Source organism: Crotalus tigris, unplaced genomic scaffold, assembly GCF_016545835.1.
Source record: "Crotalus tigris isolate CLP2741 ecotype Arizona unplaced genomic scaffold, ASM1654583v1 scf7180000024320.386069, whole genome shotgun sequence".
Taxonomy (NCBI): domain Eukaryota; kingdom Metazoa; phylum Chordata; class Lepidosauria; order Squamata; family Viperidae; genus Crotalus; species Crotalus tigris.
Window position 1 is genome coordinate 75,001 of NW_024100492.1, and position 27,898 is coordinate 102,898.

General features: G+C 50.1%; 1 protein-coding gene across 1 annotated transcript in view; it reads right to left on the minus strand.

Annotated features, from left to right (window-relative positions):
* Positions 1–27,898, minus strand: part of LOC120299896 (SCO-spondin-like) — a 176,814-nt gene that overhangs the window by 9,279 nt on the left and 139,637 nt on the right. Inside the window, exons 84-102 of the mRNA XM_039325184.1 lie at positions 26,539–26,782; positions 24,563–24,715; positions 23,517–23,594; positions 22,715–23,364; positions 18,504–18,755; positions 17,255–17,410; positions 16,388–16,544; positions 15,510–15,635; positions 14,663–14,709; positions 14,132–14,521; positions 13,880–14,041; positions 13,503–13,619; positions 13,228–13,366; positions 11,113–11,315; positions 7,570–7,731; positions 5,864–5,991; positions 4,132–4,283; positions 3,448–3,494; positions 713–966 (exon numbers count right to left, since the gene is read on the minus strand). Of these exons, the coding sequence (XP_039181118.1) occupies positions 713–966; positions 3,448–3,494; positions 4,132–4,283; positions 5,864–5,991; positions 7,570–7,731; positions 11,113–11,315; positions 13,228–13,366; positions 13,503–13,619; positions 13,880–14,041; positions 14,132–14,521; positions 14,663–14,709; positions 15,510–15,635; positions 16,388–16,544; positions 17,255–17,410; positions 18,504–18,755; positions 22,715–23,364; positions 23,517–23,594; positions 24,563–24,715; positions 26,539–26,782 (3,617 nt within the window). The remainder of the gene's footprint in view (positions 1–712; positions 967–3,447; positions 3,495–4,131; positions 4,284–5,863; positions 5,992–7,569; positions 7,732–11,112; positions 11,316–13,227; positions 13,367–13,502; positions 13,620–13,879; positions 14,042–14,131; positions 14,522–14,662; positions 14,710–15,509; positions 15,636–16,387; positions 16,545–17,254; positions 17,411–18,503; positions 18,756–22,714; positions 23,365–23,516; positions 23,595–24,562; positions 24,716–26,538; positions 26,783–27,898) is intronic.

A 27,898-nucleotide genomic window follows, 5' to 3' on the forward strand; every position in this document is an offset into this window, starting at 1 on the left:
AAATAAGAATAGAATAAGAATTAGAATAGAATAGAATAGAATTAATAGATTAGAATAGGGCAATAATAGAATAGAAATAAGAATAGAATAAGAATTAGAATAGAATAGAATAGAATTAAGAATAGATTAGAACAGAATTAGCAATAATAGAATAGAATAGAATAGAATAGAATAGAATAGAATAGAATAGAATAGAATAGAATAGAATTACTGATAATAGAATAGGACAGAATAGAAATAAGAATAGAATAAGAATTAGAATAGAATAGAATAGAATTAAGAATAGAATAGAATAGAACTAGCAATAATAGAATAGAATAGAACAGAAATAAGAATAGAATAAGAATTAGAATAGAATAGAATAAAATTAAGAATAGATTAGAATAGAATTAGCAATAATAAAATAGAATAGAATAGAAATAAGAATAGAATAAGAATTAGAATAGAATAGAATAGAATTAAGAATAGAATAGAATAGAACTAGCAATAATAGAATAGAATAGAATCACAGAGTTGGAAGGGACCTTTTAGGGTCATCTAGTCCAACCCCCCTACCCAAAGAGGAGACCCTACCCCATCTGACAGATGGCAGTCTAGTCTCTTCTCGAAAACTCTCCAGGGATGAAGTTCCCACCACTTCTGAAGCATGACCGACCCGCGGCCGCTCACAAACCACGATTCGTGGTTTAGCACGGGGGAGGGGGCAAACTCAGCAGACATTTTTTTTAAAAAAACCAAAAACCCAGGGATGAAACGCCCACCATTTCCTGGCCCCCTTTGCGTGTAGGTGGGCAGACTCACCACAATCCGGGAGGGAGCAGGGCGCCCGGCGCACCGACGGCCCCTCGCACTCGGGCCCGCTGTACATGTGCGGCTGGACCCAGTGCCGCCTGGACACCTGCTCTCCGGTGCCGCAGGTCACAGGGCAGGGGGACCACGGAGACCACTCGGACCATAGGCAGGGCACTGGGGAAGGGAGAAGCCAGGTGAAGAAGCCTCCCAGTGATAGAGAGAGAGAGAGAGAGAGAGAGAGAGAGAGAGAGAGAGAGAGAGAGAGAGAGAGAGAGAGAGAGAGAGATGATGGATGGAGATAGATGATAGATAGAAAAATAGAAGAAAAGAGAAAGAAAGAAAGAAAGAAAGACGGAGAGAGAGGATATAGATGTATACGGAGAGAGATATGAATGAATGAATGAATGAATGAATGGACGAATATAAAGACAGATAGAGAGAGAGAGAGAGAGAAATGATGGATGGAGATTGATGATAGATAGAAAAATAGAAGAAAAGAAAGAAAGAAAGAAAGACGGAGAGAGGATATAGATGCATACGGAGAGAGATATGAATGAATGAATGAATGAATGAATGAATGAATGGACGAATATAAAGACAGACAGACAGATAGATAGATAGACATGATGGATGGAGATAGATGATAGATAGAAAAATAGAAGAAAGGAAAGAAAGAAAGAAAGAGAAAGAAAGAAAGACAGAAAGACAGAAAGAAAGAAAGACAGACAGACAGAAAGAAAGAAAGAGAAAGAAAGAAAGAAAGAAAGAAAGAAAGAAAGAAAAAGAAAGTAAGACGGAGAGAGGATATAGATGCATAGGGAGAGAGAGATATGAATGAATGAATGAATGAATGAATGAATGAATGGACGAATATAAAGACAGACAGACAGATAGATAGATAGACATGATGGATGGAGATAGATGATAGATAGAAAAATAGAAGAAAGGAAAGAAAGAAAGAAAGAGAAAGAAAGAAAGACAGAAAGACAGAAAGAAAGAAAGACAGACAGACAGAAAGAAAGAAAGAGAAAGAAAGAAAGAAAGAAAGAAAGAAAGAAAGAAAAAGAAAGTAAGACGGAGAGAGGATATAGATGCATAGGGAGAGAGAGATATGAATGAATGAATGAATGGATGAATATAGATAGATAGATAGATAGATAGATAGATATGATGGATGGAGATAGATGATAGAAAAATAGAAGAAAGGAAAGAAAGAAAGACAGAAAGACAGAAAGACAGAAAGAAAAAGAAAGAAAGAAAGAAAGAAAAAGAATGAAAGATGGAGAGAGGATATAGATGCATATGGAGAGAGATATGAATGAATGAATGAATGGACAAATATAAAGATAGATAGATAGATAGATAGATAGATAGATAGATAGATAGATAGACAGACAGACAGATATAGAGAAATGATGGATGAAGATAGATAGATAGAAAAATAGAAGGAAAGAAAGAAAAAGAGAGAGAAAGAAAGAGAAAGAAAGAAAGATGGAGAGAGATATGAGAGATACACAGAGAGAGAGAGAGAGGGAGAGAGAGATAGGTGACAGACAGAGACAGATGATGGATGGATGGAAGGAGGGAAGGACGAATGGAGAGACAGATAGATAGTGATGGATGGATAAGATAGAAAATAGAAGAAAGAAAGAAAGAAAAAAGAAAGAGAGAGATGAGAGAGACAGAGACAGATGTATACGGAGAGAGAGAGATATGAATGAATGAATGAATGAATGAATGGACATATAAATAGACAGAGAAAGATAGGTAGATGGAGATGATAGATGATAGAGATATGGATGAATGGAGAGAGAGATGAGAGAGACAGGTGTATACAGAGAGAGAGAGATGGACAAATGAATGAATGAATGGACAAATATAAATAAAGATAGGGAGATGGAGATGAAACAGATGATAGACATATGGATGGATGAATGGGGAGAGGGAGATGAGACAGACAGACAGATAGATAGACAGATAGATAGATAGATAGATGTATACAGAGAGAGGGATGGATGGATGGATGGATGAATGAATGGACAAATATATAGAGAAAGACAGGGAGATGGAGACGAAACATATGGATGGGTGAATGGAGAAAGAGATGAGACAGACAGACAGACAGATAGATGTATACAGATGGAGAGAGAGATGGATGAATGAATGGATGGATGGACAGATATAAATAGATGGAGGGAGGGAGATGGAGAGAGAGAGAAAGAGAGAGAGAGAGAGAGAGAGAGAGAGAGGGAGAGAGATATGGATGGGGAGATCCACTGAGTGGTAAATAGGACCATCATCATCATCATCATCATCATCATCATCATCATCAACACATCCCCAAAACAGCAATTGGTTTTCCCTGGACCGAGTAACTCAACCTCTCCAGCTCTCCTTCCAGCTGTTTACTCGCAGAGTAACTTGGCCTCCTTCCTCGCACTCGCAGCAGGCCGCTACCACGCAGCGCCCGCTGCCGTTGCGGTAGTGCCCGGGCACAGGGTCCCCCCCCCCAAAGGGCATGCTGACGGTCCCAAAGTGGGCAGAGACTCTCCCTAAAGAGAGCGATCCCGGAGTTGCCGTCCTTGAGAAGGGGGCTCGCAGCTCTCTGCCCATGCCCAGAGGCCGCACTCAAAGCCCTCCCGCTCCCCCTCTTACCGTCGCAGCTCTCCTGGGTGCAGGTGAAGACGCCCCTCTGGCAGACGCTGCAGGGCCAAAAAAAGAAGAGAAGAGCCCGTCATCGCAAGGTTCTAGTCCTCACTGAGGAGGCATCTTGTTTTTTGTTTTTTTTTAGCCTAGCCTCCCTCACGGGGTTGTGGCGTGGCAAAACGAGAACCAAGGCAGTCCCCAAGTTGCGGCAGTCCCTTTCGTGACCGTTCCACATTAACAATGTGGGCTCCTTGAAGAAGTCTGGACTTCAACTCCCAGAATCCCCCAGCAAGCGCAGCTGAGCAAGGTTTCTCGACCTCGGGCGCTTGAAAAGGTCTGGACTCCAACTCCCAGAACCCTCTAGTCAGCCAGGGACCGTTGGTCACGCTTCTACCACTGTCAGCGCATCCCCGAAGTCGCGGGATCCGAATTCAAGACGCTCGGCGATTGACGCGCCTTTATGATGGTCGCAGCCTTCCGGGGGGGAGGTGGGGGTCACATGATCCCCCTTGGGCGATCTTCTGACCAGCCAAGTCATAGGGGGAAGCCGGATTCGCTTAACGACGGCTTGGCTCGCTTAACGACCGGCGATGCACTTAACGACGGTGGCGAGAACAGTCATAAAACGGGGCAGTTTCTCTCTTCCCCTCTTCTCCCTGGTCGTCCAATGGGTGGGGGGCTTGGGCCACTCACCAGCTGTTGCATTCGTGTCGGAAAGTACTCCCCGGCGCATGTTCCTGGGTGCGCTCTTCCTCGGAGAGGTTGGCAGCCCAGGGCGAGGCGGACGCCTGGCCAATCATGCAGCGGCATTCTTCCGGGGAAACGCACAGCCCGTACTGCAGTACCTGTGGGATAGCAGGGCGGTGTTTCTCAATCTGAGGGACTTGCAGAGGCCTGGACTTCAACTCCCAGAATCCCCCAGTTGAGCAACGTTTCCCAAGCTGAGTCTCTTTAAGAGGTCTGGACTACAACTCCCAGAATTCCTCAGTTCAACACAGTTTTTCAACCTGAGTGACTTTAAGAGGCCTGGACTTCAACTCCCAGAATTCCACAGTTAAGCAATGTTTTTCGGCCTGAGTGACTTTAAGAGGCCTGGACTACAACTCCCAGAATCCCTCAGTTCAACACAGTTTTTCAACCTGAGTAATTTTTAAGAGGCCTGGACTTCAACGCCCAGAACCCCCCAGTTCAACACAATTTTTCAACCTGAGTGACTTCAACTCCCAGAATTCCTCAGTTCAACACAGTTTTTCAGCTTGAGTAATTTTTAGAGGCCTGGACTTCAACTCCCAGAATCCCTCAGTTCAACAGGTTTTTCAACCTGAGTGACTTTTAGAGGCCTGGACTTCAACTCCCAGAATCCCTCAGTTCAACAGGTTTTCAACCTGAGTGACTTTTAAGAGGCCTGGACTACAACTCCCAGAATCCCTCAGTTCAACACAGTTTTTCAACCTGAGTGACTTGAAGAGGCCTGGACTTCAACTCCCAGAATTCCACACTTAAGTGATGTTTTTCAGCCTGACTCACTTTAAGAGGCCTGGACTTCAACTCCCAGAATCCCTCAGTTCAACAAAGTTTTTCAACCTTGGTCTCTTTAAGAGGCCTGGACTTCAACTCCCAGAATTCCCAAGCTGAACAATGTTTTTCAAACTGAGTGACTTTTAAGAGGCCTGGACGTCAACTCCCAGAATCCCCTAGTTGAGCAACATTTCCCAAGTTGGGTCTCTTTAAGAGGCCTGCACTACAACTCCCAGAATCCCCCAGTTGAACATTTCCCAAGCTGGGTTTCTTTAAGAGGCCTGGACTTCAACTCCCAGAATTCCACAGTTGAGCAACATTTCCCAATCTGGATCTCTCTAAGAGGTCTGGACTACAACTCCCAGAATTCCACAGTTGAGCAATGTTTTTCAATCTGAGTGACTTTAAGAGGCCTGGACTTCAACTCCCAGAATTCCCTAACTAAGCAACGTTTTTCAATCTGAGTGACTTTAAGAGGCCTGAACTTCAACTCCCAGAATTCCTTAACTAAGCAACGTTTTTCAATCTGAGTGACTTTAAGAGGCCTGGACTTCAACTCCCAGAATTCCACAGTTAAGCAACGTTTTTCGGCCTGAGTCACTTTAAGAGGCCTGGACTTCAACTCCCAGAATTCCACAGTTAAGCAATGTTTTTCGGCCTGAGTCACTTTAAGAGGCCTGGACTTCAACTCCCAGAATCCCCTGGTTGAACGTTTGCCAACCGGGGTCTCTTGAAGAGAGCTGGACTTCAACTCCCAGAGTTCTCCAGCCAGCGTTGCTCGCTGAAGAATTCTGGGAGTTGAAGTCCCGACCTCTTCAAGGGGCTGAGGTGGAGACAAGTCTGCTGTAGCGAAAGAGGGGCGGGGCCCTTTAGGGGGTGGGGCTTAGTGGGGGATGAAGACCCTCACCTGGCCAGGTGGGCAGATGCAGCCGGGCCGGCATTCCTCTTGCAGACACTGGGTTTCCGGGTGCAGGTCCGAGCAGGTGTACGGGCAGGTGTTGGCACAGTCGTGGTAGACTTGAGTCCCAGGGCATTCTGGGAAGGAAGGGCGGTGGGTGGGTAGAGAGACTGCCCCCAGTTGCTGGTAGCTGGGAAGACCCCCCCAAACCATAAACCCGTACTCTTCTAACCTTAAGCCCCTAAATCAGGGGGTCCCCAACCTGTAGTCTGTGGCCCAACACTGGGCCGTGGGCTGTTGGCCACTGGGCCACATGAGTGGCTGGTCAGTGCATGCGTGTGTCCTCGCTCGCAACCTCCTCTCACTAACACCGTGACGTCGTGTGGGTGCTCACATCACAGCGGGCACACATTCCTCCCACTCGCGTACCCCCTACTCCCACTAGTGTCATGGTGTCGTGCAGATGCTCATATCATGGCAAGTGCACATTCCTTCCACTCGCGCACCCTCTACTCCCGCTAGCGTCATGGCGTCGTGTGGGCACTTACATCGTGGCGGGCGCACATTCCTCCCACTCACGTACCCCCTACTCCCACTAGCATCACGGCGTCGCGTGGGTGCTCACGTCGCGGCAGGCACACATTCTTCCCACTCGCGTAGCCCCTACTCCCACTAGTGTCATGGTGTTGTGCAGATGCTTGTATTACGGCAGGTACACATTCCTTCCACTCACGCACACCCTACTCCCACTAGCGTCACGCCGTCGTGCGGGCGCTCATGTCGTGGCGGGTGCACATTCCTCTCACTCGAGTACCCCCTACTCCCACTAGTGTCACGGTGTTGTGCAGATGCTCGTATCACGGCAAGTGCACATTCCTTCCAGTCGTGCAACCCCTACTCCCACTAGTGTCACTGCGTCATGCGGGCGCTCACGTCGCGGCGGGCGCACATTCCTCCCACTTGCGTAGCCACTACTCCCCTACTCCCACTAGCGTTGCAGCGTCATGCGGGCTCACGTGTTGCAGCAAGCTACCCCCTACTCGAGCAGGGGCTCATGTCGGGGCGAGCGTACCTTCCTCCCACTTACACACCCCCTACTCCCACTAGCGTCGTGGTGTCGTACGGCGCTCACGTTGCAGCAAGCGCACATCCTAAACTCACTCTTACCCTCTCCTCAACCCTCAGCTCCTACACCTCTAATCCCCTAATCCTAACCCCCCTACCCCTACCCCACCCCTAACACTTAATCTCCTAACCTTACTTCAACCATGACCCCGTCACCCTAACTCTAGCCCCCTCACCCCTAACTGTATCTCCCCTCTCCTTATCCCTTACACCTCTTCATACCCGTAAACTCCTAATCTTGACCCTAGTCTAAACTCCGGAGTTTTCAATGAATTTTCCCTAAGGCGGCCACACGAGGGCGCTGGTCAGCCGCAGAAGCGAAAAGCGACTGTGCCGAGACAGATTGGACTCGGCTTTTTCTCCTGCAACCTGTTACGGATTTAAATTAATTTCTCATTTGCAAACGACCTCACGCCCACGGGCCACATGTGGTGTGTGTGTGTGTGTGTGTGTGTGTGTGTGTGTGTGTGTGTGTGTGACAAAATACCCAGCTCTGCTCTAACCCCTCACCCTGCCCTTTTCAACAACCGTTTCCCGGCTTGGATATATCATAGCCGGCTACCGTCTCCCGACCAGACGCAGGGGCTCACCTGGTGTGCAATTCTGCGTGTGGCAGAGCCGGTGCTGCAGGAGCGGGGAGGGGCAGGGGTCTCCCGGAGGGGACAGCGGCCGACGGTGCCTCTCGGAGACCCCGCCACCGCAGCTGGCGCTGCAGGGGCTCCAGACGGTCCAGTCGCTCAACAGGCAGCCAGCTGTGGGGAGACAGGGGGGAGGGAACGTTAGAGGGGTGACCCCCCCTTGCTGCAGCTGGAGGGGGAATCGCACCCGAAGGTGGGGGTCCGGAGCGGAAGGACCCCTCCCCTTCCAAACGGGAGGAGGTCCCTGGGGTGACCCCTCTCTTTGTTTCAGCTGGGGGGGGGAATCACCCCAAAGTTGGGGGTCCGGAGCAAGAGGGCCCCTCCCTTTTCCAAGGGGAGGAGGGTCTTTCGTCCCAAATGGGGGTCACATCCCAACATGCTTCGGGAGGGGTGAAACCATCACAGATCCTGGTCCACAGGGGTCTGGAGCCAGTCCTCGATTTACGACGTTTTGTTTAGCGACGGTCCGAAGTGACGGCGGCGCGGAAACAGCGGGTGCTTTTTCACCCTTAACGACCATCGCAGCCTTCCCCGTGCCCACAGGGGGTCACAGTCCAGAAGCCGGGCCGTTTGACTCGGAGTTACGACGCTCGCCGCGTCCCCTTTTTGCGACAAACTCCACTTGACGACTGTGAGGATTGGCTTAACTGACCGGAGGGGGGGGGAAGAAGGTCATCAAAGGGGGCAAAGCTCCCTCAGTGCGCACGTCTCGTTTAGCGACGGGAGTGGTCGTAAGTGGAGGACTGCCTGTGTTACGGGTCGGGAAAGGCCAGCTCCCCGGATGTAGGAGTCTGCAAACTCTGCAGAAGCTCCAAGAGGCAACGCTGGGCCCCTATTTTGGCAGGGCTGGGGGGCTGCCTTCCAAAATGTGGGGAGAGGACTATACCACAATAGCCCAGATGAGGAATTTTTTTTGCTTTCCTTCACCATGTTTGCCTGAGCAGGGGGTTGGACTAGATGACCTCCAAGGTCCCTTCCAATTTTATTATTACTATTATTATTACTACTATTACTACTATTACTACTATTACTATTACTATTACTACTACTACTACTACTACTACTACTACTACTACTATTAAAGAGACTAGACAGCCATTTGTCTGAAATGGTCTAGGGTTTCCTGCCTGAGCAGGGGGTTGGACTAGATGACCTCAAGGTTCCCTTCCCACTTTACTACTACTACTACTACTACTACTACTACTACTACTACTACTACTACTACTACTACTACGAAGAGACTGGACAGCCATTTGTCTGAAATGATATAGGGTTTCCTGCCTGAGCAGGGGGTTGGACTAGATGACCTCAAGGTTCCCTTCCAACTACTACTACTACTACTACTACTACTACTACTACTACTACTACTACTACTATTAGGAAGAGACTGGACAGCCATTTGTCTGAAATGATATAGGGTTTCCTGCCTGAGCAGGGGGTTGGACTAGATGACCTCCAAGGTTCCTTCCAACATTATATTACTACTACTACTACTACTACTACTAGGAAGAGACTGGACAGCCATTAGTCTGAAATGGTCTAGGGTTTCCTGCCTGAGCAGGGGGTTGGACTAGATGTCCTCAAGGTTCCCTTCCCACTTTACTACTACTACTACTACTACTACTACTACTACTACTACTACTACTACTACTATTAGGAAGAGACTGGACAGCCATTTGTCTGAAATGATATAGGGTTTCCTGCCTGAGCAGGGGGTTGGACTAGATGACCTCCAAGATTCCTTCCAACATTATATTACTACTACTACTACTACTACTACTACTACTACTACTAGGAAGAGACTGGACAGCCATTAGTCTGAAATGGTCTAGGGTTTCCTGCCTGAGCAGGGGGTTGGACTAGATGTCCTCAAGGTTCCCTTCCCACTTTACTACTACTACTACTACTACTACTACTACTACTACTACTACTACTACTACTATTAGGAAGAGACTGGACAGCCATTTGTCTGAAATGATATAGGGTTTCCTGCCTGAGCAGGGGGGGACTAGATGACCTCCAAGGTTCCTTCCAACATTATATTACTACTACTACTACTACTACTACTACTAGGAAGAGACTGGACAGCCATTAGTCTGAAATGGTCTAGGGTTTCCTGCCTGAGCAGGGGGTTGGACTAGATGTCCTCAAGGTTCCCTTCCCACTACTACTACTACTACTACTACTACTACTACTACTACTACTACTACTACTACTACTACTATTAGGAAGAGACTGGACAGCCATTTGTCTGAAATGATATAGGGTTTCCTGCCTGAGCAGGGGGTTGGACTAGATGACCTCCAAGGTTCCTTCCAACATTATATTACTACTACTACTACTACTACTACTAGGAAGAGACTGGACAGCCATTAGTCTGAAATGGTCTAGGGTTTCCTGCCTGAGCAGGGGGTTGGACTAGATGTCCTCAAGGTTCCCTTCCCACTTTATTACTACTACTACTACTACTACTACTACTACTACTACTACTACTACTACTACTACTACTACTACTACTACTATTAGGAAGAGACTGGACAGCCATTTGTCTGAAATGATATAGGGTTTCCTGCCTGAGCAGGGGGTTGGACTAGATGACCTCCAAGGTTCCTTCCAACATTATATATACTACTACTACTACTACTACTACTACTAGGAAGAGACTGGACAGCCATTAGTCTGAAATGGTCTAGGGTTTCCTGCCTGAGCAGGGGGTTGGACTAGATGTCCTCAAGGTTCCCTTCCCACTTTATTACTACTACTACTACTACTACTACTACTACTACTACTACTACTACTATTAGGAACTGGACAGCCATTAGTCTCAAATGGTATAGGGTTTCCTGCCTGAGCAGGGGGTTGGACTAGATGAGTTCTAAGGTCCCTTCCAACTTTCTTCTTCTTCTTCTTCTTCTTCTTCTTCTCCTTCTCCTTCTCCTCCTTCTCCTCCTCCTCCTCCTCCTCCTCTTTCTTCTTCTTCTTCCCCTTCCCCTTCCCGTTATTGTTATTGTTACCCGACTGAAAAAATTCAAATCACGTGCGGTCCTCAACTTCACGACCACAACTCAGCCCGACAATTTCGTCGCTAAGCAAGACAACTTGTTCAGTGAGATTTCCCCCCCCCGTCTCTTACCACCTTCCTTGCCACAGTGGGCTCGGCAAATCACCGCTGTTCCTAAGTTAGCCGCACGGACGTTAAGTGGATCCGGCTTTCCAGACGGAGTTTGCTGGTCACACCACACACACACACACACACATGCACACAAGCACCGCAACCCTCACAAATAGGAGTCGGTGGCCAAACATCCGGATTCTGAGTGCGCCGATGGTGGGGAAATGCTAGAACGCTCGTTAAGCGTGTTACACCGTTCGTGAGTGCCTCTTTTTTTCGGCGCCTTTGGTCAGTCGCTAAACGAGTCGTCGTAAGTCGGGGACTAATGTTCCCCCCCAAATGGGGTGCTTTCGGGACACTCCAGCCCCCCCCCAAAATCTCACCCGGGCAGGGCTGGGAGTTACAGCGTGCGCCTTCTTCCATGGACTCGGCTTCACAAGGCGCTCCATGGAGGCTCTCATGGCAGGTCCGGTGCCGCAGCGTGGCGCCCCCTCCGCACGTGGCCGAGCACGGACTCCATGTCGACCACTCGCCGTAAGACGGACACTTCTCCTCTGGACAGGTGAAGGAGCCGTTCTGGCAGGTGCTGGTTGGGGGACAAAAAAAAAAAAAAAACAGGCGCCCAAGACGAAGCGTGCCGTGAGGGCGCCTTGATTACTCCAAGCGGAAAATCTGGAGGGCTTCTGCCTGTCGCACCATTAACTGGGGATTGTAGTGTACAAAAAAGAAGGATTTGTGTTGCTCTTTGGGCGGAAAAACTGGACCGCCGCCCTCCTTCCCGGGAATGGATGGTCCCCCCTTTTTTTAGCACCCCAAATTTCCCCCTATAGCATAACAGAATGACGGAATGAGAGAATAGCAGAATAAGAATAACAGAATAACAGATGAGCAGAATAAAATAATAGCAGAATAACAAAAGAGCCAAATAGCAGAATAGCAGAATAACAATAACAGAATAACAGAACAACAATAACAGAATAACAGACAAGCAGATTAGCAGAATAAAAGAATAATAGAATAGCAGAATAACAATAATAGAATAACAGAACAACAATAACAGAATAACAGACAAACAGATTAGCAGAATAAAAGAATAATAGAATAGCAGAATAATAGAATAGCAGAATAACAATATTAGAATAATAGAATAGCAGAACAGAATAACAATAACAGAATGACAGAATTATAGCATAGCAAGCAGAATAATAACAGACAAGCAGATTAGCAGAATAAAAGAATAACAATAACAATAGCAGAATTACAATAACAGAATAGCAGAATTACAATAGAATAGTAGAATAACAGAATAACAATAACAGAATAGCAATAATAGAATAGCAGAGTAACAGAATAACAATAACAGAATAACAATAACAATAACAGAATAGCAGAATTACAATAGAATAGCAGAATAACAATAACAATAACAGAATAGCAGAATTACAACATAGTAGCAGAATTACAGTAGAATAGCAGAATAACAGAATAGCAGAACAACAATAATGATAACAGAATAGCAGAATAACAGAATAACAGAGTAACAATAACAGAATAGCAGAATAACAATAACAGGATAGCAGAATTACAATAACAGGATAGCAAAATAACAGAATAACAATAACAGAATAGCAGAATTACAATAACAGAATAGCAGAATTACAATAGAATAGCAGAATAACAGAATAACAATAACAGAATAGCAGAATTACAGCAGAGTAGCAGAATTACAATAGAACAGCAGAATAACAGAATAACAATAACAGAAAAGCAGAACACCAATAACGATAACAGAATAGCAGAATAACAGAGTAACAATAACAGAATAGCAGAATAACAATAACAGGATAGCAGAATAACAGAATAACAATAACAGAATAGCAGAATTACAATAACAGAATAGCAGAATTACAGCAGAGTAGCAGAATTACAATAGAACAGCAGAATAACAGAATAACAATAACAGAATAGCAGAACACCAATAACGATAACAGAATAGCAGAATAACAGAGTAACAATAACAGAATAGTAGAATAACAATAACAGGATAGCAGAATAACAGAATAACAATAACAGGATAGCAGAATAACAGAATAACAATAACAGAATAGCAGAATTACAATAACAGAATAGCAGAATTACAACAGAACAGCAGAATAACAGAATAACAATAACAGAATAGCAGAACACCAATAACGATAACAGAATAGCAGAATAACAGAGTAACAATAACAGAATAGCAGAACACCAATAACGATAACAGAATAGCAGAATAACAGAGTAACAATAACAGAATAGCAGAATAATAATAACAGGATAGCAGAATTACAATAACAGGATAGCAGAATAACAATAACAGAATAGCAGAATAACTGAATAAACGAGTAGCAGAGTAATAGAATAGCAGAATAACATTAACAGAATAACCGAATAACAGCAGGGCTGGGAGGGATCTCGGAGGTCATCTAGTCCAACCCCACCTCCTCTGCCCCCCCACTCACCAATTGTGGCAATCCAATTCCACCAGCTGCCCGGGGAGAACTTCCCAGCTGCCGTTCGCCGCGGGGAGACCACAGCGGCAGGACTGAATCGGCACACAGGCCCCGTCCTGCAGAAGCTGCCCCTCAGGACACCGGCATCCTATGGGGCGGGGCCAGGGGAAGAGAGGAGCAGAGCTCAGCCCCATGGGACCTACGCCGGGCTTGCAGTGCTGGCCGAGGCCGAACGCACGGCCAAAAATAGGAGTCTCTGGTGTGTGTCTTTGTGTGTGTGTTACCTTCCCTGCACTGTCCCTGCAGGCACTCAACGTGCTCCCAGAAATCCAGGCAGGTGCGTGGGCAGCCATTGGCACAGTTCGCATCGTACACTTTGCCCCGGTCTTCGCACGTCTCTCCTGAAGGGTGGGGTGGGGGAGAGAAGGTAGCCGGGGGGGCGGAGTTATTTCCAGGGGGGGGGCATCAGCGTTCATGCTTCGGGGAAGAGGGGACGTGGATTCCAGCCTGTCCTGACAGGGATCCCGCTGATCCTCTGGAGAGGATCTTTTGAATCCCCATAGGAGCACCTTCTGGGTGTGCGGTGGGGCGGAGCCGCGGGTTCGAATCCTGGTGGCACCCAGGATTCCCTGGGAGAGAACCCCCCCCGGCCTCATTTTACCTGGGCAAGGGGCCGCGTTGCAAGTCTCCGACTGGTATCGTAGTCCCTTGCAGCGCAGCTCTGCCTCCGGGTGGAGAGTCAGCCGTCGGCGCAGCCGGACGCCCCCGCTGCAAGGCGTGCGGCAGGGGCTCCACACCCCCCACTCGCTCCACAGGCAGAAATCTGCAAGAGACCCATAACGCTGAGCCACCAGCCCCTGGGGGGGGGCGGGGGCAATCCCACCCTCCGCACAGACCCCGAATCTCGGGTTACCTTGACAAGCCCCCGTCTCATCCGGGCAGACTCGTCGCTGGTCCAACTCGGCGGTGCAAACGCCGTCCGGACCCCTCCAAGGTTGGCCGGTCTGCGGATCGAGGCAGAGCCGGTAGCGGTGCCGCACGGAGACCTGGACCGGCGGAGAAAGCCACCAGGCCTCGGCCTGCTCCAGCAGGGCAGGGAGGACCCCGGGCCCGAGGGCCGCCAGCGGCAAGCAGTCGGAGCAGGCTGTCCAGGGCGACCAGTCGCTCAGCGGAAGCAGGCCTGAGTGTGGAAAGAGGAAGGAGGGGGTGCTTGGGCCCCCCCCTGGAGAGAAAGGGGACCCCCCCTCTTCTGCTTCCCATCCCGGACCCCGACGTCCGAGAGCAGCAAGCGGATCGCGCGCCTCTGCAGCACCCTTACCCAGTTCCTGGCGGGGTGCGCAAGGCTACCCTGCGTGGTTTCGATCAACAGCAATGGAAGGGTTCTCCCTGGCCAGGCACAGTCTATCTGAAGCCGCGTTTTCCCGGCCAAGCGGCGAGCACTTACCTTGGCAATCTTGGCTGCTGCACTGCAACTCTCCGGCTTGGCACACACTGCCGAAAGAAAGGCCGGGGGGGGGGGGCATGGAGCTGAATTATTTGGAAAGGGTTCCGAGACTTGGGGGGGCAAAGAGGGTTTGGGGGATTTGGGGGGGAGGGTCTCTCCCCGTGGTAACCTTCAGAATCACGGAAGCACCGAGTTGGTTAGTTGCTGGTTCCTGTAGCTATGCTGGCTGGGGGATTCTGGGAGTTGAAGGTCACCAAGGTCGACAAACGCCGGGCTCGGCTATTGAGATGGTGTAGAAATGGGCCCTTTTGTGACTTGTGGGACTTCAACTCCCAGAATTCCTCAGCCAGGATACTTTAAGACAGGGATCTTCAAACTTGGCCCTTGTATGACTTGGGGACTTCAACTCCCAGAATTCCTCAGCCAGCGTGCCTGGCTGAGGAATTCTGGGAGGGATCTTCAAACTTGGCCCTTGTATGACTTGGGGACTTCAACTCCCAGAATTCCTCACCCAGCGTGCCCGGCTGAGGAATTCTGGGAGCCGAAGTCCACAAGTCAGAAAAGTTTGAAGACCTCTGGTGTAGAATCCCAATCGTTGGGCCAATGACATCCTGCTTTGACCAGTCGGGAAGGATCAACCTTCAGCTATGGTTCCCGGAGCCTTAGGGACTAGAAACTTGGTTTGGCCCTTTGACGAGGGAAATCTCAGAGTCCTGTTTGCTGCTGTAAAAGGAGAAGGACAAGATTCTTCCGGGGTTCCTCTCTTCCCTGTGATTTTGAGATTCGTTCACTTCCCAAAACAAAGCAACGCCCTTCCCCGTCGCTCCGACGGAAAACCGAGACTCACCATTTCTTGCAGCCAATCAGGACGGCTTCCCCGGCCGCCACAAACGCGGGCCCCGTGGCCTGGTGGGGGTGGAGGCAAGCGCACTGCGCGGGGGGCACGCAGGATCCCCTCTGCTCCAACAGACCCGTTGGGGGACACACACAAAGAGGGGGGGTTCCAGAGACAGCTCCTTCTGGGACCCCCTCTTTGGCTGTACAGGAAGTCCTTGACTTATAACAATTCGTTTAGTGACCGTTCGCAGTTACAACGGTACTGGAAAAAAGGGACTTAGAACCGTTTTCTTCACACGTACGACCGTCGTGATCGCGTGATCAAAATTCGGGCAACAGGTTCGTACAAGAAGTCCTTGACTTACCACGTTCGTTTAGTGACCGTTCGCAGTTACAACGGTATTGAAAAAAGGAGACTTAGGACCGTTTTTTTTTCACACGTACGACCGTCGCTGCGTGCCCACGGTCACGCGATCAAAATTCACAGGCTTGGCAACTGACTCATATTTGCTCCGGTCGCAGTGTCCTGGGAGGGGTCCACACGATCCCCTTTTGCGACCCGGGGGAAGCCAGATCCGCTTAACGACCGAGTGACTAGTTTTAACAGCCGTAGGGATTCCCTGAACAAGACGGGTCGTCCAATTGGGGCAAAAAACTCGCTTAACGACGGTCTCATTTAGCGACGAAAAATTGTGGTTGTAAAACGAGGACTTCTTGCACTCAGCCAGAGCACGCCCCTGAGCGTGAGCAGAGTGGCGGCCCGCCCCGCTTCCATACGGCTATCCCGTGTGGGGACGGAGAAATACTCGGTTGGCCCTCTTCCACGAGTCCCCCCCCAGCCGGTGGCGGGCGGCTATTCCACAGGTCGGGCCTTTCCCACGCCTCACCTGAGGGCAGTAACAGCCGGGTAGGCAGCGTGGAATGTCCTCGCATAACTCCGGGCGCTTTCGGGTGGAGCAGTGGCTGTCGCAGGGGGAGCCACACGCCCGGAATTCAAAGGGGGGATTACAGGTGGATTCTGGAAAAAGGCACAAGAAGAAGGCAGCTCAAACCTTTGACGGACATCCTTCCGGAGCACCGTTCTCTGGAGCCGGGAGGGCGCCTGACGAGGAGACAAATTCTAGGCCAGAAACCAGCTGACGGAGAGTTCTGGTTCTGCCTTCAGTACAAAAAGCTGCTTGGGTGACTTGGGGCCAATCGCCAGGCGACTGGGAGTTGTAGTCCCGCCTCAGGCAGGAAAACAGTTGGGTGACTTTGGGCCAATCGCCAGGAGACTGGGAGTTCTAGTCCCACCTCAGGCAGGAAAGCCACTGGGTGACTTTGGGCCAATCGCCAGGCGACTGGGAGTTCTAGTCCCGCCTCAGGCAGGAAAGCCACTGGGTGACTTTGGGCCAATCGCCAGGCGACTGGGAGTTGTAGTCCCGCCTCAGGCAGGAAAGCCACTGGGTGACTTTGGGCCAATTGCCAGGCGACTGGGAGTTCTAGTCCCGCCTTAGGCCGGAAAGCCACTGGGTGACTTTGGGCCAATCGCCAGGAAACTGGGAGTTCTAGTCCCGCCTCAGGCAGGAAAACCACTGGGTGACTTTGGGCCAATCGCTAGGAGACTGGGAGTTCTAGTCCCGCCTCAGGCAGGAAAACCAGTTGGGTGACTTTGGGCCAATCGCCAGGCGACTGGGAGTTCTAGTCCCGCCTCAGGCAGGGAAACCACTGGGCTAACCACCAGGAGGAACGGGTTGTGGTGATGCACGGCCTCACCTGAACACTGGGAGTAATTGCACATCCGGAATTGTCCATCCAGTCCCAGGCACGGCTCCCGGTCAGTTTCCCAGCCTTGCTGGTTCCTGTAGCGCTGCTGCACCAGGAAGCTGCAGGAGCAGTGAGTCCAGGGGGTCCAAGGACTCCAGGGACAATCTGGAGGAGAGGCAGGAAGGGGAGGATGGGCACCCAGTGGGGTGGAAGGGGCGGTTGCGCGAGAGGAACGAGCGGCAGGGTGATAAGAGAGCAACCTTGGGATCGGGAAGCAAAAAGGGACTGAAATGAACCACCATTTGTCCGGAATGTCATCGGGTCTAGAAGACCTCTGAGGTCCCTTCCAATCGGTGGGCTTTCATCTGAGGAGGCTAATTGGAGGCTAATTCTACACCACCTTCTCCAAGTACGGACGCTCTTTCGTGGCGGAGATTTTCTGCCGCTGCTCCCTCTCTTACGACCCTAGAACAGGGGCGTCTGATCTTTAAGACCTGCGGACTTCCCGTCCCAGAATTCCCCTCCCCAGCCAGCAGGAATTCTGGGAAGCGAAGTCCGCAAGAAACCTGCCAAGGGTGGACACCCCTGCTGTAGAAGATCCAAGCTCGCCCCAAGAAGGAGGTCCCATCAGGATCACACCTACCCCCTGTGGATCTCAACCTGAATTCCCAGAATCCACGGCAATTCCCATCATCCACAGCCAGTAGGCATGGAACCAGGATAGCCGGGTGCTGCCGTACAACTGGGCAGCTCTTTGACTGTGGTGGGGCAGGCGGGCGGGAGGGAGGCTCCAGGGAAGATGGAGAGCCAGTGGGTCTTTGCGTAGAGAGGGTGGGGGACCGTAGCGCAGAATTAGAATTAGGACCCGTCCTGCCAATCAGGAGCCTAAAAGCCGAGTTCCCCAACCTTTCCAGGCGGGAAGGTGGGGAAAGAAGGGATGATTTTGTGGGAGGGGCAGGCAGGGGCGCGTGCACGCGCATATGTGCACACAAACACCCGTTGCTCGTACGCGTGGGCTGAGCCCCCGTGACACACAAGTGAGGCCCCGAGCGTCTGCGCTGCTCACGTGAGCGGGGTCGTGCATGCATGCACACACGTGCACACCAGCCAGCCACTCACACAGCCCAGTTGCAAATGAGCCACAAACCGTTAGTGGGCTGTGGCTCGCAGGTTGGAGACCCTTGTCTTAGAGGATACCCCAACCCTCCCGCAAGAAATTCCACCCCATCCCAAATCCGGAGCGATTCATTTTCCTTACCTCTGCAGGCCTGCAAGTAACATGCCTCCGTCTCCCGGGGAGGGCTGTGCTGGGTGCAAGGATCTCCCTGAGCGCCCGCCGAAGACGTGGGGCAAACACAGCTCCTGGTACGTGAGGTCAGTCCGGTGCCACAGGACTGCGAGCACGGGCTCCATGCAGACCAGGGGCACAGCTGATCTTCTGCATGAAAATGGGGAGGGGTACAAAGGAACGGAATTGGAGAAAGCGCCACCGCCAAGTCGCCACGGTCAACTCACGGTGGCCAACTCACCACGGCCAAGTCACCACGGCCAACTCATGGCATCTGACTTGCCATGGCCAAGTCACCATGGCCAACTCACAGCAGGCAAGTCACCACGGCCAACTCATTACGGCCAACTAGCCACGGCCAACTTGCGGCAGGACAACTGGCTGCAGGACGATTCCACCACTAAAAAAGTTACTGTATATGCTGGTGTATAAGGCAACTTCCGCGAGCGCTAAAATCGGCGCCAAAGACGGGGGTCGTCTTATACGCCGAGTCGTCTTATACGCCGGAAATATTGGTAGTTTCCAGCATATAAGACGACGTTCTAGGAATGTGGCCCGGCGGTAAAGACGGGGGTCATCTTATACGCCGGCATATACGGTAACCAAATTTCGACGGAAACGTGGCCAACAACAATAAAACAAAAGAAGCCAATCCAGAAGCACCAGGGTTCCAATACCTTTGACGAAAACGTAATCCCCAATAATAAAAGTCACGGAATGAAACGATTAATACAGCGTTGAGTTGTCCCACAGCTGGTTGGCCTCAGGGAGTCGGCTGTGGCGAATTGTACTTGACCAGTGATGGTGACCTTTTTAGAGACCGAGTGCCCCAAAACTGCCCCGCCTCCACCCCGCCAACCCGCAGGGCCACCCACCACCTCCACGGCCCGCCGCAGATCGCCCAGGCAGCCCTGCAGCGCCATGGCAGCTACACCCTCTGCCTGCGCCCCACAGCACCATCTGCACACGACGGGGCATGAGAGCGGAGTCTTGTCCCCACTGCCGGGCTGTCATATCTTTGGCTGCGCGGCTCGGCACGGGAGGCTGCTGGTGAGGAGGGGACCATGAGGGGAGGCGGTGCACGTGCCCACAGAGAGGGCTCTGAGTGCCGCCTCTGGCACGGGTGCCAGAAGTTCGCCACCACCGCTGCAGGCCAACTTGCCCCAGGGCAATTCAACCAATTAAAAAGTGAACTGAATTTCCGCGGAACGGCGGCCTGTAATAATGAAACAAAGGACGCCGATCCAGAGTCCCGATAATTTTGACGGAGACGTGATCGTCAGTGATAAAAGTGACGCAGTGGTTCTCAACCTGTGGGTCGGGACCCCATTTGGGGTCGCACGGCCATTTCACAGGGGTCGCCAAACAAGGCTGTCCGCCATTTTTTTCCCCCTTTTCTTTGGCCAGGCCCCTGGCACCCGGTGATATACAAGTGCTTGGGGGTCACCACAACATGGGGAACTGTATTATGGGGTCGCGGCATTAGAAAGGTTGAGAACCGCTGAAGTAACGGAACGAAACGATTCAACACAGCGTTGAGTTGTCCCGCGCCACAGTCAGCCACGGCGAGTTGGCTGTGGCGAATTGTCCTAGACCAGGGGCGGGGAACCCTGCCCCTTTTGAGGACTCGTGGACTTCAACTCCCAGAATTCCTGAGCTCAGGAATTCTGGGAGTTGAAGTCCACGAGTCCTAAAAGAGCCAAGGTTCCCCACCCCTGTCCTGGACCAACAAAGGAGAGGCTGGCAATTGCGCGCTGCTGCTCATCAATTCCCCTGCACGCTGCAGGATTTACCCCACTCTGAGATGTAACTCCTGATAACGGGGACTGAAACTGAGTTGCTTTAAAAGTGGTGTACTTACTACACCATAGTAATAGTAGTAAAGTTGGAAGGGACCTTGGAGGTCATCTAGTCCAACCCCCTGCCCAGGCAGGAAACCCTACACCATTTCGGACAAATGGCTGTCCAGTCTCTTCTTCAAAACTTCCAGTGTTGGAGCATTCACTGCTTCTGGAGGCAAGGAGTTCCACTGGTTAATTGTTCTCACTGTCAGGAAGTTTCTCCTTAGTTCCAGGTTGCTTCTCTCCTGGATTAGTTTCCACCCGTTGCTTCTTGTCCTGCCTTCAGGTGCTTTGGAGAATAGCTTAATTCCCTCTTCTTTGGGGCAGGCCCTGAGATATTGGAATACTGCTATCATGTCCCCCCTTGTCCTTCTCTTCGTTAAATTAGACATACCCAGTTCTAGCAACCGTTCCTTATATGTTTTAGCCTCCAGTCCCCTAATTATCTTTGTTGCTCTTCTCTGTACTCTTTCTAGAGTCTCAACATCTTTTTTACATCGTGGTGACCAAAACTGGATGCCGTATTCCAAGTGTGGCCTTACCAAGGCATTGTAGAGTGGCATTAATACTTCACGTGATCTTGATTCTATCCCTCTGTTAATGCAGCCTAGCACTGTGTTGGCCTTTTTGGCAGCTGCGGCACATGGCTGGCTCCTATTTAGGGGATTGCCTACTAGGACTCCGAGGTCCCTCTCACAGTTACTACTATTGAGCATGGTGCCATCTATGCTGTACTTGTGCATTTGTTTTTTTTCTTGCCTAAATGTAGAACCTTGCTTTTTTCACCCTTGGATTTCATTTTGTTAGTTAGTGCCCAGTGTTCAAGTCTGTCCAGATGCTAACGTAAATACTCCTGGGAATTTGTAACTGCCCACTGGTCTCCCCAAAGGGCCCTGTGGATCCCTTACCTGGGCAGGATTGGGTGGAGCAGTTCTGGGTCTGGCTGTCGTGGCCCTCACAGGGCAAGCCTTGGTTGCGTGGTGGCGGGTTAATGCAGGCGCGAGTTCGGATCTGGACACTGCCGCCGCAGGTCACTGGACAGTCGGACCAGGGGGACCACGGAGTCCATCCGCCGTGCACTGCCAGGAAGAAAAGGAGGAAGGAAGGAAGGAAGGAAGGAAGGAAGGAAGGAAGGAAGGAAGGAAGGAAGGAAGGAAGGAAGGGAGAGAGGGACACAGCAGAGGAAGGAAGGAAAAAAGCAAGCAAGGAAGGAGAAGAAGAAAAGAAAGACAAAACGACACAGAGCAGAAGGAGGGAGGGAGGAAGGAAGGGAGGGAGGGACATAGAGCAGAGGAAGGGAGGGAGGGACACCGAGCACAGAAAGGAAGGAAGGAAGGAAGGGACACAGGAAGGAAGGAAGGAAAGAAAGAAGGAAGGAAGGAAGGAAGGAAGGAAGGAAGGAAGGAAGGAAGGAAGGAACAATCAATTGCTGGATCTCACAGCTACATCTGAGAATGAACTAAGCTACCATTTTCCACAAGGTGCAGGTAGTCCTCGACTTACGACCACCATTGAGCCCAAAATTTCCACGGCTAAAGGAGACCGTCGTTAAGTGAGTTTTGCCCCATTTTACAACCATTCTCGCCGCCGTTGTTAAGCGAAGCCCTTAAGGAAGGTTGTGACGGCTTCCCCAGGGATTTGGCTTGTCAGAAAGTCACAAAAGCGGATCGGGTTGGGCCTCCCAGAACACTGCGACCGTCATAAATATGAGTCAGTGTCCAAGCACCCAAATGTTGGTCCCGCGACCATGGGGACGCTTCAGTGGTGATACGTCTGAAAAACGGTCCTAAGTCCCTTTTTCCAGTGCTGTTTGTAACTTCGAACAGTCACTAGATGATCTGTCGTAAGTTGAGGACCTCCTGTGTAATTGATAAGTGCTGCAAATAGTTGCTTTAGTTTGGCAAGATTCTGTCTATAGGTGAAGAAGGATAAAGGCATATGTGTGCATGTGCACGATAACCTGTTGCTCGTGCAGGTGGGGCCACAAACACCTGCAACTCTCACAGCAATGCTCGCACGACTTGGGCCACAAACGCCTGCAACGCTCATGGTGATGTTGATGTGAATAGGGATGCGAACACTCGCGACACTTGCAACGATGCTCGCGCGAGTCGCGCCACAACCACCTGCAATATTCATGGAGATGCTCGCACGGGTGGGGCTGCGAACGCCTGTGACGCTCGCGGTGAAGCATGCGCAAATGGTGCTGCAGATGCCTGCGATGCTCAGGTGAGTTGGACCACAAACACCTGCGACGCTCGTGGTGACGTTTGCATGAATAGGGCTGCAAACACCACACAACACTTGCAACAATGCTCGTGCGAGTTGGGCCACAAACACCTGCAACATTCATGGTGATGTTCGCACAAATGAGGCTGTGAACGCCTGTGATGCTCGCGCAAATGCTGCTGTGAATGCCTGCGAGGCTCAGGCAAGTTGGACCACAAACGCCTGCGACGCTCGTGGTGATGTTCACACGAATAGGGCTGTGAACACCCGCGATGTTTGCAACAATGCTCGTGCGAGTTGGGCCACAAACACCTGCAACATTCATGGCGATGTTCGCACGAATGGGGTTGTGAACACCCATGACGCTCAAGGTGAAGCTTGCGCAAATGGTGCTGCAGATGCCTGCGATGCTCAGGTGAGTTGGACCACAAACACCTGCGATGCTCGTGGTGACGTTTGCATGAATAGGGCTGCGAACACCCACAATGCTTGCAACGATGCTCGCGTAAGTTGGGCTACAACCAACTGCAACATTCATGGAGATGTTCGCACGAATGGGGCTGTGAACACCTGTGACGCTCGCGCAAATGGTGCTGTGAACGCCTGCGAGGCTCAGGCGAGTTGGACCACAAACGTCTGCGATGCTCGTAGTGATGTTCTCACGAATGGGGCTGCAAACACCCATGACGCTCACGACGATGCTTGCATGCATGGACCCGTGAATGCCCACAATGCTTGTGGCAACATTCATGGAAGTAGGGCTGTGCGCACACGCACGCACTAGCCAGCCGCTCACAGAGCCCAGTGGCCAATTCTTGGGTTCTGACGAGTTGGTTGTAATATATTTCCTTTCTATCTCACAAGACCAAAGACCCCAACTGACATTCATTCAGCTTTGTATGACACCACCTACCGGTTAAACTGTACTAGGAAAATAAACTCACCTGCACAGGTAATGTCCAGGCAGTAGATGCCCTCTGGAGTACAAATGCTGGAGGAGACAGAGATAAGTGCATCAGCAAATTTGCCCTGGAACCTCTCCCTATAGCTGCAGCTACGTCAGGAGACCCCCCCGCAAACTCGGTATCCCTGCATGCAAGGCCCTTCCATCTAGGACAGAATTCCCCAAATGTTCAGGGTTGGCAGCCCAGAGGGGAAAGAAGGGATCATTTTGTGGGGTGGTGAAAGCATACATGTGCGTGTGCATGCGTATGAACACCCGTTGCTCATGTGAGCGCTCGCAAGTGAGGCCACGAATGCCCGCGACGCTTACGGTGACGCGTGTGAGCGGGACCGCGAAGGCCCACGACAATCCTCACGTCAGTAGGGCGGTGTGTGCTCGTGGCCAGCCGCACACACCGCCCGGTAGCCCACAGGTTGGGGAACCCCTGATCTAGGGCAGTGGTTCTCAACCTGTGGGTCGGGACCCCATTTGGGGTCGAACGACCATTTCACGGGGGTCGCCAAACAATGCAGTCCACCATCCCCCCCCTTTTCCTTAGCTGTGCTGCTCCCTCTTATTCTATTGGCTTTTGAAAGCCAATGGAATAGACTCTAGTCACTGAAGCAATAGGTGTGAACTTAAATGGACTCCAGAAGATGGTAGAGGACAGGAAGACCTGGAGGAACATTGTCCATGGGGTCGCGATGGGTCGGACACGACTTCGCAATTAACAACAACAACAAAAGAATAGACTCTCTTGAATAGAGTCTAACGCTATTGGCTTTCCGAAAGCCAATCGGAATCGTCCAGGCTGTCTCTGCCCTGCTGAGCCCGCCAAGAGTCCCAGTCTGCAAACGGTGCTGCACCAGGTGAGTAGCCCTCGACTTACGACCGGTTGAGTAGTCCTCGACTTATGACCGGTTGGGGGTCGCGGCATTAAAAAGGTTGAGAACCCCTGATCTAGGATATGACCCAGCTTCCTGTGGAGGGCAAGGGGTGGAGGGCGGGTCACTCACCACTGCTGGCACTCTCCGAAGAGCCAGGTGCTACCCAGGCTGGTCTCCCGGCCTTCGTGCAGGCAGAGAGGCGGGCAGGGGTCCAAGGCACAGGGGTGGGTCTGCACCTGCTCCTCCAGACACTCGGGAGCCCAGGAGCCGGAGGTGGGGGTCCTGCGTAGGGAGGTGGAGAGAGGGTTGCAAACTGTCTTGTAAGCCCTGAAAACCCTACATCCGGCCTGGCCAATTGCAGACCCAGCCATCCCGCTGCCTCTACGCTCCGATCTACGACAGCGCCCCCTATAAATTCTCCGCTCCCGGTCTGGGATCCTTGGGATTCATCCTTCTCTTCCTCCACGAAGAGTTTCAGCACTACGCTTCGGTTACGTACTACAGTTCTCAGCTTGGGCAGCGCTCCACTTACAACTGGTTGCTTAGAGAGCATTTGAAGTTATGATCGACCTCCCCCAAAAGCAGTTACAACCTGGTTCTAATAGGTGGCCCTGTCCCCCCCCCAGGGTCGTGTGATTGCCTTTTGGGAGCTATAATAATAATAATAATAATAATAGTAAAGTTGGAAGGGACCTTGGAGGTCATCTAGTCCAACCCCCTGCTCAGGCAGGAAACCCTACACCATTTCGGACAAATGGCTGTCCAGTCTCTTCTTAAAAACTTCCAGTGTTGGAGCATTTACTGCTTCTGGACCTGCATTTCAAGCTGTTTGCAGCATCCCGGGGTCACATGATTGCAATTTACATAATTTTTGCCCCCCCCAAAACCCGGTGTTTATTTCCGTTCCTTGGCAAAAACACTTCATAGTGAACAATGGGGTTCGCTTAATGACATGGTGTTCGCTTAATGACTACTGCAAAAAGACGTTTCTGACATCCGGTCAGACAATTTACAATTCTGGCAACTTCGCCCCTCTTGTTTCACTAAATATTTTTAAAGAGTACCGATAGTCTTCTTTAACAAGATGTATTGTTAAATAAATACTGCCAAATAAATCTTGTTAAAGAACACCGATAGTCTTCTTTAACAAGATTTATTGTTAAATAAATATTGCCAATCTCGTTAAAGAATACCAATAGTCTTCTTTAACAAGATTTATTGTTAGATAAATATTGCCAAATAAATCTCGTTAAAGAACACCGATAGTCTTTTTTAATAAGACTTTTATTGTTAAATAAATATTGCCAAATAAATCTTGTTAAAGAATACTGATAGTCTTTTTTAACAAGATTTATTGTTAAATAAATATTGCCAAATAAATCTCGTTAAAGAATACCGATAGTCTTTTTTAATAAGATTTTTATTGTTAAATAAATATTGCCAAATAAATCTTGTTAAAGAATACTGATAGTCTTTTTTAACAAGATTTATTGTTAAATAAATATTGCCAATCTCATTAAAGAATACCGATAGTCTTCTTTAACAAGATTTATTGTTAAATAAATATTGCCAAATAAATCTTGTTAAAGAATATCGATAGTCTTCTTTAAGAAGATTTATTGTTAAATAAATATTGCCAAATAAATCTTGTTAAAGAATCCCGATAGTCTTCTTTAACAAGATTTATTGTTAAATAAATATTGCCAAATAAATCTCGTTAAAGAATACCGATAGTCTTCTTTAACAAGATTTATGGAGCCAAAAGGCTGGATTCTCAAGGATTCCAGCAACTGAAAGTCTTTCCAATTTACAAATCGTTTATGACCGTATACTTTGGGGTGGGGGCTTTCCCGTTGTCTTCTTAAACAGCTGTCCTAAGATCTGGCGAGGACCCGGACTTTCTCGCCGGGGAGACGGAGGACTAGAAGCGCCGGATCGCATCATGTCTCTTGAACCTCTTTTCCGCGTGGGAATCAACTCTCGAAGAGCCGGCTCCCTTCCTGCCTTTCAGGGTGTGGCCCTCAATGAGAAAGATATGTAGCCCCAAATTCTGGTCCTCCACCCAGAGGCAAACTTTGCCCATGGCGGCCTGGCTCCAGCCTTACCTGAAGCGAGTACGCAGCCCATTTCCACAGGTGATGCTACACTGGGACCAGCTGGACCAGAGGCTCCAGGCGCATTCAGTGGGCGGGCAGGTGTAATTGGTGCAGACAAGCTTCCCGCCAGCAGCACAGGTGCAGTTATTGCAGCCGTCGTCGTACTGGCTGCCCGGTGCCCAGCTGTGTCCCTGGGTGTCGGTGCACTCACAGTGGGCGAGAGGAACGCAGCTGCCATCTTGCTCCAACGTACCTACGGGAGGAAGCCAGGTGAGCAAGGAAGGTGTCTCTGGATCTAGGCCCGAATTGGCCTCGATGGCGTGGTTACCTGGCTAGGTAACATCATCAGCGCTGGGGGTGGGGGGTGGGGGTTGCCGCCCATTTAGAGTTGGTCCTGCCAGTTTTGGAGAGGATTGGATTCTCCACTTGATTATTGTTTTCTGCTTCATAGTTTGTCTGGTGTTAAACCCTGCTTATCTCTGTGTTGGCCGTTGGTGGGGATGTACTGTGAGCTTTCCGTTTCCTTCCCCGGTTTTCATTGAATCGTTCAATGGTGTGTAAACGTGGTTTATCTCCATGGATCCGTTGACGGCCGATTTATCCGAGTGCCCGTCTTCCGGGATAAGCAGGGATTCCCGCCAGACGAACAATCAATCAGAAAACGGTACTTTAACCAAGGAGAAAACCTTCACCCCCAACAACTCAACAACTGTACAGGCAGCCCTCGACTTACGACCAAAATTTATGTCACTAAGTGGAACATTTGTTAAGTGCCCAATTGTACGACTTGTCTGGTAAGTGAATTATTGCGTTTGTCAAGTTAAGTGAATCTGGCTTCCCGTTGGCTTTGTGAGAAGGTCGCCAAAGCGTGTCACCCAATTCCAGGACGCTGCGACCGTCATAAATATGAGTCAGTTGGCAAGCGTCCAAATTTCGATCACGTGATCATGGTGTGGGAGATGAAAATATAGCTCCCTTCTCATATCATAAGGTAGGGCTAGAACAGGGGTAGGCAACCTTGGCTCTTTTATGACTCGTGGACTTCAACTCCCAGAATTCCTGAGCCAGCATGGCTCAGCTTAGAAACCTCTCCCTTCCCCTCAGCATGGCTGGCTCAGGAATTCTGGGAGTTGAAGTCCACGAGTCATAAAAGAGCCACGGTTGCCTACCCCTGGGCTAGAACAAAACCTGAAGCGGGCCCCCACAGAAGTGATTGGAAGCTTTAACGTGAATTTATGCTGTTTCCCAACAAGGACGCATTATTTGGAATCTGCTGAGCTTTGCGCAATGTAAATGGCAAAGTAGGTAGTTCTACATATATATTTGGAACTTCAGTATTTTACCCGTGAGAAAAGAGGAAGCGAAAGTA